Source organism: Anabas testudineus, chromosome 1 (assembly GCF_900324465.2).
Source record: "Anabas testudineus chromosome 1, fAnaTes1.2, whole genome shotgun sequence".
Taxonomy (NCBI): domain Eukaryota; kingdom Metazoa; phylum Chordata; class Actinopteri; order Anabantiformes; family Anabantidae; genus Anabas; species Anabas testudineus.
The window spans coordinates 23,902,147-23,922,150 of NC_046610.1; the positions used below are offsets into that span (position 1 = coordinate 23,902,147).

General features: G+C 39.3%; 1 protein-coding gene across 6 annotated transcripts in view; it reads left to right on the plus strand.

Moving 5' to 3' along the window:
* rptor (regulatory associated protein of MTOR, complex 1) overlaps positions 1 to 20,004 on the plus strand; it is a 151,109-nt gene that overhangs the window by 38,490 nt on the left and 92,615 nt on the right. For all 6 annotated transcript variants that reach the window (XM_026359910.1, XM_026359914.1, XM_026359909.1 and 3 more), the window contains exons 5-6: positions 16,696 to 16,854; positions 19,383 to 19,529. In XM_026359910.1, the coding sequence (XP_026215695.1) occupies positions 16,696 to 16,854; positions 19,383 to 19,529 (306 nt within the window). The remainder of the gene's footprint in view (positions 1 to 16,695; positions 16,855 to 19,382; positions 19,530 to 20,004) is intronic.

The window sequence follows — 20,004 nt, forward strand, 5'->3', positions numbered from 1 at the left end:
TTAGTCAGCAGCAGCTTCCTTCGTGTTATCCTGCCATAGACACCCTGCTTGATCAATGTTTTACCTACTGTAGACTCATGAGCACAGATATTAGCCAGTTCCAATGATGCCTTTAAATCTTTGGCTGTCACTCGGGGTTGTTTCTTTACCTCATTAATGAGTGTTTGTTGTGCTCTTGGGGTCATTTTGACTGGCCGCCAACTTCTTGGTAGAGTAGCTACAGTCACAGTGTCTCCATTTGTAGATTGTTTATCTAACTATAGACCGGTGAATTTCTAAAGTCTTTGATATCACTTTGTAACCCTTTTCAACTTTATGTAAATCAACAATTCTTGATTGTAGATCATCTGAAAGCCCCTTTTGGCAAGGCATGGCTCACATAACCATTTCATCTGAAGAGCAAACTCAAATAGTTTGAGTGTTTTTTGTCAGTCAAAGTAGCTCTGACTCTAATTAGTCAGGGGGTTCACAGAATTGTTCCAATAGCACTATTTTATGGTTGTTCTCAACTACATGAAAGATTTTTGTGGAATTTTTGTGTTATTATTTTAGACACATTATATTTGTTAATAATCTTGACTTAGTTGTAGAGCAGATCACATTTTATGACAAATGAATGGAGAAAAACATAAAATTCCAAAAGCATAACCCTTTTCTTGCAACTGTGTATAGGTAAATTTTAGTCTCTTTATTAGAACATTTAAACATGTAGCTGGTAACTTGACTGACACCCTGTCTTTCAGTAGCTATGAATATTAAAACTACGGTGTAGAGGTCTTCAGGAGCATAAAGCAAGAGTCCAAACACAGTAGACCTGTTTGTTTTTTTCTTTGTCTTAAATCTGAACTAAGTGTATCAATGACAACCTCTGCTCCATGGAAACTTGTATATGATCAACATATCTCAGGACACCAGTAGTTGCGGCCAAAATAACAAATGTGTATACAGAAATGATAATGATTTCGCCCTTTGACACCTATTTGTCAATCAAAATAATTAATGCACAGACAAACAAAGTAATGTTAATAGCACTACCATGTTATTTTATCTGTAGATATACATATGATTATTTCACACCATCTTATGTAATGTTGAACCCTTTTGCTTCTCAGCAGAAAATAAGCATATAGATAAATCAACACTTATTTAAAACAATTTAAAAAACTGAACATGTTGACACTTTTCTAAATTCAAACACAGTGTCAGAGTTGTGATATTATTACATGAATTCTGATTTCCCCATCCACCATATGTGAGGTGCATAAAACAGACACAAGGCAGACTGGCAACAAACAAATTAACGTGTACTGTATACTAACATTAACAGTAAACATGGTTTGTTGGTTCATATTTGTGGCTCTACATAAGAACAAAATATAATAAATAAGTAAAGTAGACATGAGCACCGAAGCCCTCCAGGCCAGAACTCATACAGAGAAACCCTCATGATGTATGCCTTGGAGATGGAAACCAATCCCCTCTGCGCCCCTCCTATACACATAAACTTGCATAGCACCCACAGCTACTAAGTCCCATATCCAAACCACCTCAGCACCTGCTAACTACAGTAAATGGTTCCCAGATCCAGCAGCTAGACAATGCTCACAGTCAGGCCCGAGGAGCCACTCAACCGATTTCAGGGGTCCACAGCAAGTGAGCCCCACTGAAAACCACCAGCAGCCACCATGGAAAACACAGGGTGGGCTGTAGCATGACAGTCCCCACAAACAAACCCTGACCCTCACCAGTCCATGCCCAGTACCCTACAATCTTAAGTCCTTTTAATTGTTCCGGTGTGTTCACATTTCAGCATCTTCCTATGTTGCACTGCAGATAGTGTACTACATGGATTCATCATCCTGTAATTGTAATGCATGTACCTTGTTTAAGAAACTCACACCTTTTATTGATTTCAGATTCGGTCCATTAAGCAGATCCTGTACGTAAGGCTGAGCAACTTATTTCCATATTTGTGTAAGAGTAAAAAAATACCCCAAATATAACCGACCCATTAATTTATAATAGGATCTGGCTTTAATATCAGCTGAAACTTGAATGTTGGCAAGTAAATGCACACATAAAACAACTTACTGGCTACTGGCCAGGTCTTTTTCCTTAGGTCATGACGCATGCTGAGCTGTTGACACTCTGAGTGGGAGCGCTAATGAGGAGACAGGGGAAACACACATGTGAGCACACAAGCACAGATGCACAATCATAATAAAAAAATTAAATGCACCCAGGTATACACACATTTGAACACGCACAAACAGAGGTAATTTGTTCCATCCAGCTCGGGTGTAAATATAGATTCATTGATTCTGTTATAAATATGTCTTGAAAAACCCCTCAGCGCTCCTGCTGAGTTATTATAAGAAACTAATGTAGTCTGTACAAACTTGGTAATGAAGAGAGGCACTCTGGTGGGTGTTGCTGCTCTCCTGCTTCTGCAGTCGTGAGTTATGTAGTGTGTGTATGTATGTGTATCTGTGTCTGGGTAACGGAGAAACTTTACCTCACTTTAGAATGACGCCTATGAGGAATCAAACATTTACTTTACTGGAGCACTGACTTGACAGACATCCTCTGTGTGCTTCAAACAACATGAATATGTTTGTGTTTGCAATGTGTGGTCAATCCCTGGTGTTCAGATATATCATTTATATCTGAAATGTAGTCAACATATTACATCCAAACCAAGTAGGGCACTGTTTGTGTGTCATTGTCCTCATCGGTCCAATGTTCCACATTCTAAAATTAATCCTGAAACTCCAAACCTCCTCTCTTTTTCTCTCCTCACTTTCACTGTGGTTGTGATTATTTTATTTTGCCCAGTATCTAGGGATGGAACCCATAGTTTTTCATTATTTTAATAAATGTTTATATTTAATTGAAACTTAAAGTAAAACAAAAAGATATTCAGTTTACACGGATAGAAAACGGAAGTAGTTTTCATTACAAAAGCAGAAACCTTTATTGAGAGGTGAAACCCAGGAACCCCAAAGCCACAGAGGGCCACTCATCCTCCAAGACGTCAATAGACATCAACCTTTAGACAGCACTTCTGCTGCTCTCTCTGATGGCATGGTCACTACTAGCCTGACTGATCATGCTTTGGATAAAACTGATCCAGTCCCTATGAAGTATATTGTGTGCTATGTATTCTAACTTAGTTCTAACATGCTCTGTGTCCTGTTAGAAGAAAGACAGTCTTAGTCAATCTAGACAGCTAGAAAAAGACTTTGACCTAAGGCACTTTGACTCAGTTCCTACTTAGTTTTTCTTTACTGAAAATCTGAAAACCTTGATCCAACCGCTTCTTTTCTGCCACTTTCCAAGCGCACTGGTAATTAGATCACCAACTTATTTTTAAAGACCAAAAACCACATAAAGGCGCAGACTTTAGCACACAAAAGTCACATTCAGCTTCATCTGCTTTCTTCTTCCACAGTAGACGCCCTGTGTTCTGGCATATTCACAAGGCCCACTACAGTTTTGAAGAGCAAAAACTCTTATCTCCCTCTATCACAGATTTTCAATGTGGTCAGATTTTAGATCCCATCTGTATGTCTCCAAAGATTAGATTTTTCCTTACGTACACAGGGTTATAGTAATCCTATAGATTTATTAAATTCATAATATATCATACACTGTTAGTCTGGAAATAGGCTGTTGCTTTACTTTAATTGTTAAAGACGCATTAAGCAGGTTTCTTCATGCCCTACAGCACAATTGACCATAATTTGTCTTTGTGGGTTTGTTTGAGGTCCTGATCAATCCTAGTGACTCATTACTCTCCCTGCTGCAGCAATTTCTAGTAGGATGTGGCTGTGAGTGACATATGATTTCTGAGATGTAAAATCAAATGACCAACACTTATTACTACATCACTGACAACATGACATTTAACCTATTCACTAGACTTTTTAATGATTGCCAATTCTATCTCTTGAGCTGATTAATCTCTGTGAGGAACTTTATTATTTATGTGAGATGAAAGCTTCTGTAAGATGTGCCCTCGGATATCAGGACTTTAAGTGATAATGAAAAGATTTTAGTAAAACTTAAATTTGACTTGGAGTAGATTCCTTGACTAGAAGTACATAGGTGCACGCGGTCACACAGAGTCAGAGAGAGCAGTGCTCCCTAAGCTCTGTCTCCAGACTAATGGTTTGTGGCTCTCTTGCCCACTCCAATCCTCTCTCAGTCACCAACTGGTGTAACTCACCCTGCAGGTGGCTGGAAATGAGGGCAGCAGTTGATTAGAGCAGAGGAGAGCACTGTAATAGGTAGCCGGCTGCTCAGGATAAGAATAGCTGCTCGACTGCATCTATCAGACCACAGGTTACTGTGACTTACTTGTTTTTTTCAATGTATCCACCAGCACTTCAAGGCCAATTAAGCATCGATATATTTGGCCTTTTTTACAAAGTTGCACAAGTAGAACAGCTTAAATATACACAAATGTGTCACAGTCGACCCTGGAAGACAAAGAAAAACAAGAAGAATCAACTGGAGTTAAAATGCACGCATGTTATCAAGCCACAGTGCCTCTAGGAGAATGTCCAACATTAGTACTTTATGGAAAGTCAGAGAAAAAAACTCAAATTTCCATTTTCAACTTATTTTAAAGAAAATATTTTTTTCTTTTTGATAAGGTAAGCCATGTCTGTACGGACTGCAAAGCATTCTATTTATTCTGCGTTTGGTTAGAGCCATCTAGATTTCAGTTTTCCGCCTCCTACCTAAGGTAAAATGACTAAATTACAAATCTGTGTAAAGACACACACACACACACACACACACACACACACACACACACACACACACACACACACACACACATTCATTGCATACCCACAAACAGGCATGTAATCTAATGCTAAAATTCACTGTCTATTAACAACCTGTTTAAAATTTCCTGAATCCGACACTGATTTGATCACATCTGCTTGATTTGATCATGTTTGAGTGTCCACAACTTTGTTGTGAGTTTGCTTACATTGACATTTACATTTAGTTATTTGGCAGATGCTTTTATCCAACTTTTAAGCGACTTACAGGTGAGCTTGCCTGAACTTGTTAGTTGCCATTTCTTTTCAAACATATAAATGAACAAATTCAGTAGATCAAGGGCTGAAACTTCATTGGCCATTTTTTTGTTTTTTTTGTTTTGTTTTTGTTGTTCTTTTTGTTTGATTCATTTATTTATTTTGCTTTGTTTTGTTTTTTGCTTTTCTTTTTGCCTCAGAGGACTGAGACAAGCCATACAGCATATGACGTAACAAGAGTCCCTGACCACATTTGACAATGAGATGTAATCTTCAGTTCAATTAATTTTGCTGGGAATGTTGCACTTTCAAAATGACATTGACGTGGAATATTTTCAGAACATATTCAGGTTAGAATGCATGTGGGATAAACTACTAAGGGTATTATTAGACATGAACAAATTGCCAGTAGAGCAAGTGGAAATCAAAGCACTAAATTGCGAGTAATAATAATTAATAAAAGGTTTTGGGAAGTGATCTTTGTTAGAGGAAAGAATGCCTCATCTGTTGTTCCCTGAAGACTTGGAGGCCTGAACACTGAAGACAGTGTTAGAGGAGGGACATATTTCACTAGTAGTTTTCAAGCACTTGGAAGTTTTACGTTTTCAAGCAAACAGTTGTGTTTGAAGCAGTTTGTGTTTGGGATCTTTTTTGTATTAGCTGGTGTATTGTATTAACATACAGTACACAAGCACTTGCAAGTGCATTTGGAACTTTTGCCAGTTACATAAGCCATGTCACTTAGTCAGCTGCAGTAGCAGTGTCCTGCTGCTCTCTTCCAGCATCAGACCTGCCTGGAACACAAGAACAGATGAAGATATAAAGTGATGTACCCTCAGCTACTTTGTTTGCCGTTTGGAACATGTAACACCTTTTCAAAGTTATAACTAATAGGAAGTCAATTTGTTCACCTCATGTGCTCAACTTAAATTGATTATTTTACGTTTCAAAATGTTTTTTGAGTAGGACATCTGAATCCCATTGTCCATATCACTGAAGCTGTTGTGCGACTGAGGAATGGCTCAGTGGTTAATGTGGTCTTGACAGGAGGTGTGGGCCTGCAAGATGGGAAGGTGATGTGTCATCTCTCCCTCTGCTCCATCTGACCTGCTGTGAACTGACTCAGCTCATCACACGCACTGGGTCCCAGCAGTACTGCTGTCACTGGGGAAATGACTACCACTACTGTCCTCACTGTTATTTATCAAAATGGCCAATCTTTCTCAGCTAAATTTAAATAGATTTACTTCATTGATCCCCGCAGGGAAATTTTCTTTTTGCTTGCACTCCTTCCAGGTCAGGTAGCGTGTCTAGTTGCAGATCTGTTTTGTTGGCATCAGGTTGCACATTTCTCATTTCCTTTCACTTTTTTGAAATGGCTTTGAAAAAATGTTATGTGATAGATCATAAAATGCTGTGATTACACTATTCAGGTAGATTGAAATCAAAAGCGTAATCAACTTTACTTTAGTAGCACTTAAACATCCATTTTCCTGCACTCGCCTGGGTAGCTGTGGCAGCAAGCTAATGTACAACCTGTGCATATATCTTCAAGCTCTTCCTTGGACTATTTCCCCTGCTACATTGGAAATATAATTCCCCCATTATGTTCAACTGTGGTCTCTTCCCAATTGGGTTGAACCAAAACGCCTCCACAGTGAGTGGTGCAATAGGCATGATCGTGACACTTGAACCCCTCCACATGCAGCAGCAGATTACTGCCAACATGAAGGGAGCAGTGCAGCTGTTTCCTGGCAGTGTCATGGCCTCGGACTTGAAAGCGCTGACCCTTACCCCCTGCATTTCGCACTTGACTGCAAACAATGTCAGCGCTCATCACGTCATGTCGAGTAGAGATGCACTCCTCACACTCTTACCAGATGCTCCCAGATGCCTTAAGATGCTGGTGAAAAGGCACAACTATCGTAGAATCTATTGTCCACTGAGAAGATGTATGTAGACCGGATGGGAAAACTCCCATTACTCCTTCACAATTTCTGCAAGAATAAATGCAGCCTGTACAGCTGTTAAACTGTCACAGCTTTAGAGGCAATGATAAATTGAAATCCTACACACACTATGATATCATGATTCACTATTGTGCTGGTGTGCAGTAAGAACATGCATGAAAGTTGTCTCTCTGTCCAGTTGTTGTCACCACAACCATTTGTGTGCTGCTGAAAACTCTTATTCACTTGACCTAGACTGTAACCCACACAGTGTCATCTCTGACATAATGTCATTGACTTTGTCTGACAGAGACCTTTAAAACTTGCTCATCTAACAAGTCAAAATCCCATTCACTCTGGAAGAGGTGGATGTTGAGTCACGCTGATAATGAATTCTACTGTCTGGTTTAAGCAGTCCTGGTATAGCTAGAGTTCTGTACACATTGCCACAGTTTCCTTATGATGTGCTTCTCCTGAGCCTTAAGGATATCTTTGTAAATTGAGGTCTTTTTATCTTCACTATAGGTAGGCAAAGATTTCCTTTTGAGACTTTTGCTTCCATTCCTAACATGTTGAATAAGTGAACTTGTTGAACTAGGTTGTCAATGACACCTTTCCTTTGTCATTAACATGACAGTGTCCTAGAAAGTGTCTTATAGTGTTTTGTACAATATCTATTAAAACAAGAGTTAAGGTGCTTTAATACATTGATTCAAAAGCAGTATGTCCTGTACTCACTGATTATGCAGTAGTAAGCTATCCAGCCATTTCAGATTGTGATCAGTCTTAAAGCTTTAACAATTACAATTTACACATTTCCTGAGAAATCTAGTAAAAATGGGACAGGATGTGGTGTCATGATCTGTAGTGACTGAAATCTATCACAGTTTACCGAAAGCAGCCTTTTTGTTAATATTGGGTTTTGTTTTGTTATGGCATATGCTGTGCCTGTTATAGGACACTGCTGCTGGGCCTTCTCAATATGGACAGAAACTCCAGCTGGGTGCCCGGTCCTTGTTGGTCCATAGTGAAGTGCAAATTCTACAGCCTATAGAGCTCTTCCAAACCTGGATCAGGTCTTTGTGTGAAAGTCATCACATTTTACACAAGTGGCAAACGATGTCAGGGGCCTCTTCTGTGGATAGCTACCAAACTATGTTATAGAACATCGTCGCCAACCTAGAAGTCCACAGAACATTTTTCTTCCTATCCATACTTTCTGTCAAAGCCAAAGCCAGGTCCACTAGAGCGGGACTAAAGAGCAGCAAGTGAGCCCTTCACTAGACCATCTAGTGCCTGAAATAAAATGTATTACTGTAGGTTAAAGTATCCACAATCTTTGGTTTTATGTGAATCAGTTCATTACCTTAACCACTTTTCTTGTTAAGCGTTGCGGGAGTTTAATCTAAAGTTTGTATTATTTTATGTTTGCGTTCTTCACATCAGAAAACCAAAACAATTATACAGACTAATATATAGCTTTGCTTCACTGGCTATTTTTATTTAGAGTGACTGTACTCTACAGTGCATTTCAAAATTGGAATGAAAGATCCCAATTAAGATGGTGGTTTATGAATGATTAAAAAGCTTGTGATATGTCATAACCAGTATCACCACCATATAAGAAAGAACCAGGTAGTTTACTGATTACCAAAATCTCACAGTATCAGTTGCCACATTGCCCAACACTGTCAGGCTTACACTCTGTCCTCCTACAAATAAAATATAGTGCTTTCCTCCAGAACACAGAAGACACAAACCACAGCTTCATATGTTTGAAACTATTGAAAAATCAAATTTGTCTGCTGATCATTCTAACCATTTTCCCCATTTTGCTGCATATGATAGGATATGGTTTGTTTTTTGTTTTTGTTTTTTTTGTTTATCATCTAATTTCAGTCCTGATTATTGCTCGTCTCTGCCTGAGACCTTCATGACAGTGAAAGACATTTTCACAACACACAAACAAACAAACATTTTTCACAACTCTTATAATTCTAATACTCCCCTTGAAAGTTACAGTAGACTGGCAGATTTTCCTGAAATTGATGTGACGTGACTGTTGGACAAAACACCTACAGTGAAAGCATGATGTTAATGGATTCACCCACCTCACACATAATCTATTGACTGTCACCTGTTTTTACAGAGCGCATTAGCCATGTACCCTTTATGAAATCAGAGTTAATTAGCAGTGACATTTATCTTGCTAACTTTACGTGATGCTTTTTATGATGCTCTTTGTTCAAACTAAAATATTAATATTGACAGTTCTGACCCTGAATAAATTAGGTCACCTCAGTTAGAACAAATGCGTGAGCTGCTAAGTTTCTCTCACATGTCCTGATCAAGCAGCAAAACTATACAAAGCTTTGAATAACTTTTTCTTTCCTATTCTTCTTGTTTTTCTGCGTTTCTCTGTCTTCCTTTGGTCTACATGACATTTAAACAAGCTCCAGAGTGAGTCATGGTTGGTGATTGAGAGGACAGAAGTTTACTTTGCTCATTTCTTCTCTCTGACACCAAGCGGCTGTCACTGTCAAATTAACATGTCCTTTTTTGTTTTGTTTTCTTAATGCAGCAACTTGAGAAGATATCATCTTTTGAGTAGATGAAAGGCTTGTGTTTCATTTCACTGCAGCTCACCTTACTACAGTGTATATTTACTCCATGTCTATTTTAGTGGTGTAATAGTTCTGAATGTCCTTTGTCTGTTGTTGCAGTTGTATCCGCCAGAACACCCCTCATGAGGTGTAGTTTCCTTCATATTACCACTCTCCAATGCAATACATTATCCTGGAATCCTTTCTTTTTGCAAGAGGACTTATTACTTGCCTTTTTGTGCGGGTGTTTGCGCACACACTGTGTGTTGAGGGACAGTACAAACTGTATGTGATCAGAGTTGTGAGGCATTCAGGGACAATACATAGTGTAAGTCATCTGTGTTTTGACAGGACCCAGTCCCAAAGAAACATAAAACAAAACTTATTTTATCTTGAAAAATAAAAAATGGTTACTCGAGATGTTTGTAGACTTTCTAACTCGCCTGTTGTTTACCGTCACTTCAGACGTTACATTTTTTTGTTGTCTGAAACGCAGCCTGACGTGCATGACAGCCAAAGAACTTTACAGCTTTAACAGTCTGTATTTTAATTGCACCCTGAACACTTACGGTACTTTGAAAAGGTCGCCTGTTCTCGGGAAGTGACAGTATGATAAATGCTGATAGAACCAGTACCGAATGCACCTTCAAAAAGAGTTTGCTTCGTGTGGACTTGATGAATACATGGAAGTTTTTAGTTTATTTTTCCTATACAGTATGAGGTAATGTAGCAACTGGCAGACAGCTGTGGTTTGTATCAACTTCAACGTCTGGAGTGACTCAGTCACCACAGGAGTCCTGAGCTTCTTCAGGTTAAGGTGCTTAATGTTAGGACACACACTTGCCTCCTTCTGATTTGCACATTTAAATGTACTCTCCTAGGTCTCTTTCTCATACATATGAATATGTCTTAATCTCTCTACTGCCACTTGACTTTAATATGTCGTCTGTCATGAATGTAAATGAACTGCTTTGTTAAAGATTCTAAATACATTTGGGAATTACATGAAAAAGCTGCATGCAGGTGAACATAAACACTTTCCTCTCATTCTTTCTGTTCTCAATAAATGCAGCACTGTCCTCAAAGTATATCGCTACACCACCACCCCTTTTTTCATATACCAGCTCTGATTTCACACGTTATACCTTTACCACAGTGCGTCTCTTGCTAACACCATTATGCTATTCAAATACCACTTGATATCACTGGGAGGAGTGCTTTGTCTCCTGGCATTCAGGCACTCTTATGTGATTATACCCAAATTGAATCACCCTGCTATCTCTATGGCTATCACACTGCAATTCAAACTCATCCAGATGTGGAAAGCTGAAATGTGGGGTCTTTGATTTTGGCCTCTGTAGAGTATATAACGTAATAAATAAGTGACAATTATCACATATTTATTGCTCACAACCCAGGACTACAAATTACAATTAAAGAAATGACAGCATTTAGTATAATTTAAGTAGTGATCACACAGTTATGTTTGTAGTGACAAGCATCATAAATTGTTGGGTTATTTTATTTGTCTATCGTGGCAAATCCTTGTCTTGGATATCAGTGCAGTGCTGCAATAAAAAACAAAACAGATAAATGTACATCAAACATGCATGTAGTGTTAAAAAACACTGATTAAAAGTCAACTACTGCACAAAACTGCTGCTCTCAATTTTTCTGCTCTATTAGAAATACTGCATTCAGACTCTTTAGATGAAGATTCCATATCCCATGACCGATATACAATAAAACTTCAGAAACTGTAATAAAATGTATATATGTAATTTTTAATTTTTTTTTACTTGCATTAAGTTACTGTAACTGAAACTCAACACTCAACAACACTTCCTTCAGATAAATTAAATTAAAAGCCTCCTAAGATGCCCTAATGGAAGTGACATGTAGAATTATGTTTTTTGGATACTGTTGGATATGGAAAGATAGGACTGCTGTATCAAAACAGCTAAACTTGACAAGATGATAAGTTTGATGTGTTTATAGCTGAAAATGATTTACTTATCTGTTCTACTATCTATTAGATGCTTGTCAGAACCCTTTTGATTTTTATTGCTATTTATGAAGAAAATTAATTGACTGGCCATCAAAATCTTTGACCTGTCATTAGTGTAAAAAAATGTGGCCACTTAGCTCCTGACTAGCAGATATGGTAGATGGATGTTGATTAAGAGATCACACATAATGACACATCAATGACACCTCAATCAATGAGTGTTCAAAACTAACTGCTTGAACCAAAACAAGCTCAATACACATAGCCACACCTTTGCTCTTTGCGCCTCCCTGTCCTATTTCTGCAGCTATGTCACTTACTGCATATGGATCCACTTAGCAGTCTCCTGTGCAAAACTATCATTAGCTGATAGTGTCTGAAAGTGCACTGGAACCCTGAACATATCTAGACATTACCTGAGTAAGCGCCATGTTAGAACACGAATATAAAAGATAGATGACCTGGACTTTATCCTGTGCACCCCTTAGTACAGAGTACAGTTAATGTTTCCCTGTATGTGAATGAATCTCCCAGCTTTGAGTTTACAATGGCACGTCACTTGTGACACAATTGAAAGTTAAGTGCCCTACAGTATGATCTAGAGCAGGGGTCACTAACAACGCGGATCGCGGTCCGGATCCGGACCCAGAAACTGTCCCATACGGAGCTACAGACCAAACCGAACGTTTTTATTCCAAATCTAGCGGGACACCTTAATTTTGAACGGCGCAGCTATTGCGATCGTTACGGTAGTTATTTAGTGGACGCGAGAACGCATTGGCCAATTGAATGGGAGTTAAGTAATGCCACCTGACTTCACTTAGCCAATCGATTCTGTGGATCACAGACGGTAAATTTAGTGACTCAACAGTAGATGAGAGAAAGGTTGGAAGGTTGGAGGTTGGAAATAATTAATAAAGAAAGACGGTGAGGAGAGAGATACAGAGGACAGAGGAGAGAGATACAGACGACAGAGAGGAGAGATACAGACGACAGAGAGGAGAGAGACAGACGACAGAGAGGAGAGAGACAGACGACAGAGAGGAGAGATACAGACGACAGAGAGGAGAGAGACAGACGACAGAGAGGAGAGATACAGACGACAGAGAGGAGAGATACAGACGACAGAGAGGAGAGAGATACAGACGACAGAGAGGAGAGATACAGACGACAGAGAGGAGAGAGGACCAGACGACAGAGAGGAGAGAGACAGACGACAGAGAGGAGAGAGACAGACGACAGAGAGGAGAGAGACAGACGACAGAGAGGAGAGAGACAGACGACAGAGAGAGAGAGAGACAGACGACAGAGAGGAGAGAGACAGACGACAGAGAGGAGAGAGACAGACGAAAGAGAGGAGAGAGATACAGACGACAGAGAGGAGAGATACAGACGACAGAGAGGAGAGAGACAGACGACAGAGAGGAGAGAGAGACAGACGACAGAGAGGAGAGAGAGACAGACGACAGAGAGGAGAGAGACAGACGACAGAGAGGAGAGATACAGACGACAGAGAGGAGAGAGAGACAGACGACAGAGAGGAGAGAGAGACAGACGACAGAGAGGAGAGAGAGAGACGAAAGAGAGGAGAGAGACAGACGACAGAGAGGAGAGATACAGACGACAGAGAGGAGAGATACAGACGACAGAGAGGAGAGAGAGACAGACGACAGAGAGGAGAGAGACAGACGACAGAGAGGAGAGAGACAGACGACAGAGAGGAGAGAGACAGACGACAGAGAGGAGAGATACAGACGACAGAGAGGAGAGAGAGACAGACGACAGAGAGGAGAGAGACAGACGACAGAGAGGAGAGAGACACAGACGACAGAGAGGAGAGAGATACAGATGAGTTGATAAAAGGACGGTGAGACTTAAAGAGGAAGAGATAAATATAGAAATGTCCAAAAAGAGAAGAGGGGACAGTGAAAATAGAGTTTTTAATCCAGAATGAACAGACTCCTTTCTGTTCATATTACCCACTGGGAGCACTAAACCAGTGTGTCTGATATGTTCAGAAACTGTGGCTCTTATTATAAAAGAGCCAATATCAAACGGCATTACGAGACCAAACACAAAGGTTTTGAACACACATACCCACTCAAATCTGAAGTGTGATCACAGAGAGTTGCCAGTCTCAGAGCCCAATATGACCAGTACTCCAGGATCTTGAGCCACATGCTCAGTTCGATGTTACATAACAATAAATTAGTCAAAAGGTTTTTTGAATTAATTTGATTTGACAGTCAAGTATTGATTACATGCAGGCGACTTGATAATATGTCACAGTAAATAGTTAGACATTATAATCTTCTGGACCTTTGCTTATAAAAATATTGCGTAACCAGACCTTTTTAAATTTTAGTTGAATACCCCTGATCTAGAGTTTACACCAGTATCTAACGTAAAGAATGTGTGCTCTTTGTAGCCAGTTTTTTTTACTCCTGGGTTACATTTCACTACATCTGGCGTGTGGCTGCAGCAGCTTCTCCATGGCTTTGCTCCTATGTTCACCTAAAATGTTTGGGCCTGGTCCTTGTATAAGTTTCCCTAGGCGCCAGCAGGGCTGATGTGCGACAAGAAATTTTTATTAAATAAAAAACAAAGTCAAAGTATCAAGGTCAGATTAGAAGTAAGCAGTAATATCAGCAACTATACATTTGAGCCATATAGATAACAAGAAAGTTTTGCACCAAATTATAATAAAACATATTTTATTTATGCTTAACATTCCAACCTCTTCTTTAATAATAAATATATAAATAAATAAAAGTGCTTTGTGAAATGAAGAGATAGAGAGGACGGGTATTGTGTCTTTAGAAGATGTTTCAGTGGTCATTTTGTAAGTGCATGTGTTGTGTTTTATACCTTTCAATTTATTTTTTCCTAAGTAACTTTTTTATTATATTCAATAGTTGGACATTTTCAGAAAAGTTGAAGGTAAAAATCTGACTTCTGTGATTCAAAGCTATTTGACAGGAGGCAGGCTGTTTGGTAAAAGACATGTTAGTTATGTAACAGAAGGGCCTTGGTGAGTGTGATAATGATTCAGACTGGTCTAACCGGGTGATTTTCTGTTGCATAACTAGTTGACACCTCTGTGTCCCTTCCATCCACTCACATGCACATACAAACAGATAATTTAATAAACAGAAGAAACAGAAGCAGTTCACGCGTCTTCTTTTTCCTTTAGTTATTCCTGTTAGTTTGACAAGCTTCCTATCCACCCTTGATAAGCATGGGCATTTTCTCAGTTCATTGTTAAAAAAATCACTCACACTGGTGAAGCATGCTCTCTACTTAAGCTACAGGTGGCAAAACAAGCAGTGTAAAGCAACAGTAGCAACATCTAAGACAGTTTTTTGTGTGTTTGTTTATGTGTAATATATCTTCTAGTGTTTTAATGTGATTTAAAAAACAAAACCCTGCTGTCTACTATTAACAGCTTGTTTCAAGCTCACACTCAAACGTGTAAAACCTTTTAAAAGCTTCTTTGTATCCTTCCTTGTTTGTATGGCGTTTTGTTTTTCCAAATTAGAGTATTATTTTCTCTTGTTTAAACATCACAGAGCTCAGTTAAAAGACAGTCAGCCACAAGATGCAAAATTATCCCAGTGAGACAACAAATGGCCAAAAAGAAAAAAGAAAACTGGTGGATTTAAGCTGAGGTTTGTTTAGCTGTGAGACTAGTGCTAACCACTCCGCTACCACCCTCGGATAAACTTATTGATACATTTTTATAATATGTAGTACATCACTTTCATTACTGAAACCTCTTAATTACAGAAGGGACATCCATTTCGGTGTTCATATGGGGATCTGACTGCTGTTTGACAACATACTTGAAAAAGTTTTTACGTCCTCAAAGGCCAAAAGTTAACAAACAAATTTTCAGCTATCGTATTCTTCAAAACTGTGAAAGGGCTTTTTAAAGGTTTGACATCTTGCACAGTGCAACATCTATGAGTCAATATAATACTGGATCATTGTTAGCAAAATGTCTCTCTCAGGTTTGCCAGCTTGTGTTAGTCACTGATTCGGAGCTTTATTTTTGGGCTGCTCAAAACTGAATGCATAAAGGATATCTCATCCTGTACTGAATCATTAATATTTTCAAATGTGACAATTGTCTCTTAAATGTGGGGAAGTTGCACTCTAATATGGTGGAATTCGATGTAAACTAAAGTCTGTAGAATTCGAAGAGTAGAAATGTTCAAATGTTCAGATGTCTTGAACATGAAAACATTTCTCTTACCTAAGAGCTGCATGGAGGTCAGATCGACTTGTTGGGATGTTTCCTTTATGCACCACTTTATTGACAATTAACTTCTGCACCTTTTAACTTGAAATCCTACAAATCGTGACATATCGAATACAGTATAAAACTCCAGTCTGTTTTCTTTATATTGCAGATGAATTATGTCTGCCCTAGTCAAAATATAAACCATGACCATGGCTTATGGAATTTCATTATACCTGAACAAAATTGGTTCTCATCCCTGTTTACTGACTGTCAAGCATAGAAATGTCTATAATTAAGATAAACAGCAGGGATTCTTATTCATGTGAGTCACTGACTCAGTGCCTGCACTTCCTCTCTCATAAAAGACCTCTGATGCACTCAACATCAAGAGATATGTAAATACAAGAAGGATGATCTGCCTCATGACCACCTAGCGTAGTTCCTTATATGTATTTTCTTGCCCCCAAGGGCGTTGTTTTCTGAATGGTACATTGATTTAGATCCAACCAATGCATCATTTAACATGATGAGGTTCTGCTCTTCTCTTAGCATTGTTTTGTAGGCTTGTGAAGATGTATATATGTTAAACCTTATCTGAAATTAAGGTTTTTCTTTAGTGACATTACGGATCTGTAACAATGTCACAAAACAATGTCTTCCATTCACAACCAGTCACACTGACTAAATATTTTACTGAACCTGAGTAAACCAACATATACTAAGTCTGACCTGTCAGTAAAGTGCCTGCCACATGGATACCAGATGTAAAATAATGCATCTGTTTTCTTTCTTTTGCTCTTTTCTCATCTCTCATTTTCCTCTCTTGCTTTCTGTTTGTTAGGCACGTTACAAGCAGAGTCTGGACCCTACAGTGGATGAGGTCAAGAAGCTGTGCACGTCGCTGAGACGCAATGCCAAGGAGGAGCGTGTCCTCTTCCACTACAACGGTCATGGAGTGCCACGACCCACTGTCAATGGAGAGATCTGGGTTTTTAACAAGGTATCACATATATTTGCAATAGAGTTCTAGGCCTTTTTTGAAACCAATTTGCTAGGAAGACAATTGTCTTTGGCTGAGATGTTTTTATATATATATATATATATATTTATATTGTGCAACAATATAATATTTTGTGATTAATAGGAAAATTGCTTCAGTAAAGCAAATATCTTGTTGTAAGGTGTTCTGAGGTCAACAGATCAGATTGTGTCTGCAAAGCTTCTCATTACACAGTGATTAACTATGACATGTCCACTGTACTTGTTGAACGCCTCAAATGGAAGCTTAGTGCATACAGTACTGTAGGCTTGAACAAGACACTGCATGACAAGAGCCAGTGCTGTTACTGAGAAAGGTGTTCAACCTGTAATAGCTTAACACCGGAAATGTCCAGTTTCACTGCATTTTCTTTTTTGTGTATGCCTGGGACTACAGCAAAGACAGTTCCTCATTTCATTTATCAGCCAACAGACTTGAATGTTGTATAATGCAACTGCAAAAACTTGGGCATTGCTCAGAGCTCACACAGTGACGATGTGATCAATGGGACATCAGCAAATTCAAGGGCACGTGTGCGTGTAGCCATATCTCTGCTTCCTTCATGCCTTTTTAAAAATACTTTGGATGGAACGAACCAAACCACAACCTAAGCTCATGTTTCTTACCAGGCCTCTGCAGTCTGCTCCTCATCTCTACTTGCAACATGGTACTTTTTAACTGTCTGTCATGAGTCTGACAGCGTTCTAGGAATGCAATGCTAAATCGATGATGTAAGGCAGATGGAGCTGGAGACTGAACATGATGAAAATCAAGATGCTTGTCTTCAAAGAAACAACTATCTGTCAATTTCCTTCTTCACTTGTTTACCCATTTTAAATTCTGATTCAGTGTTTAATGGCCTTTCGACTGCAGGAGCTTAGTGAGCTAGAACCAAACTTAGTTCAGGTTCTGCTTTTGTTTCCACTGCCCTCCACCTTCTTTGGAGACCAGTTCTAGGAGCTAAGTTTCAGCACCTCTCAGGAAGCACAGTTGTCCATGAAATTGCAATAGGAAGAAAGTTCATGTAGGTGCTTGTGGGTCTGTCACCTGTGATTGCTTAAAGGTTAACGCTGTCTACTCCCAAACATTAGCATAACAAGCACACTTGGATGGATCTACACAGCAACCGAAGCAAGAGAAGAGGGAAAACTTAGTGGACTCCGACATGATTGCCTTTGCTGTACAAGTTTAGGTTATGGGAAGTTCCAGAAGGTTCTCTGGCCTTCGTCAATTACGTTCCTGTTTGAGGACTAAAGTGGCACAGTTTTACACATTGAGATCACAGTACCCATCATGAGCAGTATCACTCAGACTTTGAACACAGTTTAATAATGTCTTCTCTGGCTGTGGCAAAAAAAGATCTACAACAATGTTATCAGGTTCATCTTTCGTTCAGTCATAGACACATTTATATTTGTAACAGAAAGTGTTTAAAAGTAGAATAATTTAGGAGTTTTAATTAAAAACTAGTAGACATTAATTAAAAACTGGTAGACATCTAAAGAAAGTTTAGGAAGTTGGTCTTACTATTGTTGCGTGCACACAGAAGGATTATCCCATCTTCAATCGGAGCTTAATTCCTTGACATTACATAACTAATATTCATACGACATTCAAACAAATCCCAGTATCTAGTCCTAACTTGATAAAATCAGAACTGTTGCAGTCCTGATGGTCTGAAGAGACACTGTACATGTTTTAGCAGGGTCAAAGTTTGTTGACCAGTCACCTTATACTGCAGAGTCAACTAGGAGTATTTGCTGGGATCAGAATGTGGTACTAGAACAGCAGTAACTTGTTAGCGCTTCCTAGGAACTAAAATTGGTAAAATGGAGCTGCTTAAGGACAAGGTGAAGGTAGGATAACTGAAAAATAGTTTTCTGATTTTCAAAAAGTGCAAATGTCATAACAGTGAAACATAAACCCAGCTTACCTGGATGCTTTGGATCCTAATGTTTGGCTCCACTGTGTCGTAGAGACTCACGAATCAGACATAAAAGCTTGAGTTGTGCTTTGCCTCATCCTGTAAGTAAGCACCCACTCGCAATGATGCACTGTCTGGGCTTATCTGTTGCCTCCCTGTCCCCAGTGCGCCCCCAGGATTTATCCCTTTCCCTATAAACTGATGCTGCTGTGTCACTGGCTGAAACAAGGAGATCAATTGGGTTTTGGTTTAAAAAAAGGTTCTGGAAAGTGTGTAAAATTTTCAAGCCTTAAGAATAACATCTTTATATCAACATGTTTAATGATTTATAATTTCAGGTGCTCAGGTGTCTCATCATTTTTCGGTCCCTCTTACTCTCCCTCATTATAATTTTGTGTTTTCGACTGTTTCTCTAACCCTCTCCTCCGTTCCTACTCTTCATCAAACAGATGACGGGTTAATAATTAATGACATATATCTGAAAGTGAGTAATCATCTATAACATGATGCCCAGTGTTCTCATTCCTCACTCTTGACACCAACTTTCTTTCTCTGGCCTTTTCAGAACTACACCCAGTACATCCCGCTGTCCATCTACGACCTGCAGACGTGGATGGGGAGCCCGTCCATTTTCGTCTACGACTGCTCCAATGCAGGAATCATTGTCAAGTCATTCAAACAGTTTGCTGTGCAGAGGGAGCAGGAGCTCGAGGTGAGCAGCTACACAGACTAATGCGCTCATACTCTAATGCTCACAACCTGTCATGATAACGAAGCAGGCATGAATTACTAGTAGGGTTGTAATTGGGGGGAGGGGGGAGCTCCTCAAAGATTAGGTGACTCATGCAAACACACGCAGTTGGTGTGCAGGCACATGGGGTAAAATGATCTGTTGGTTGGAGTTATTAGTGGCAAAGTGGGTGATTTGTCACACACAACACAAAATCACTGACGCATACACTGTATACACACAGTCTCTCTCTCTCTCACTCACACACACACACACTCATATATAGATTATTTATAAAGGAGACCTGAGTGGTGTCAAGTCACGATTACCAGCTTGAATCTGCTCTATTAAAAATCTAAAATGTCCTCAGTGCTGTGATCCAGTCAATCAAATGGGCAGCTGGCTTTAAATGATTGAGCTTTGGTTTAGTCTTGGGTGTAGTGTATATAACCCTCTT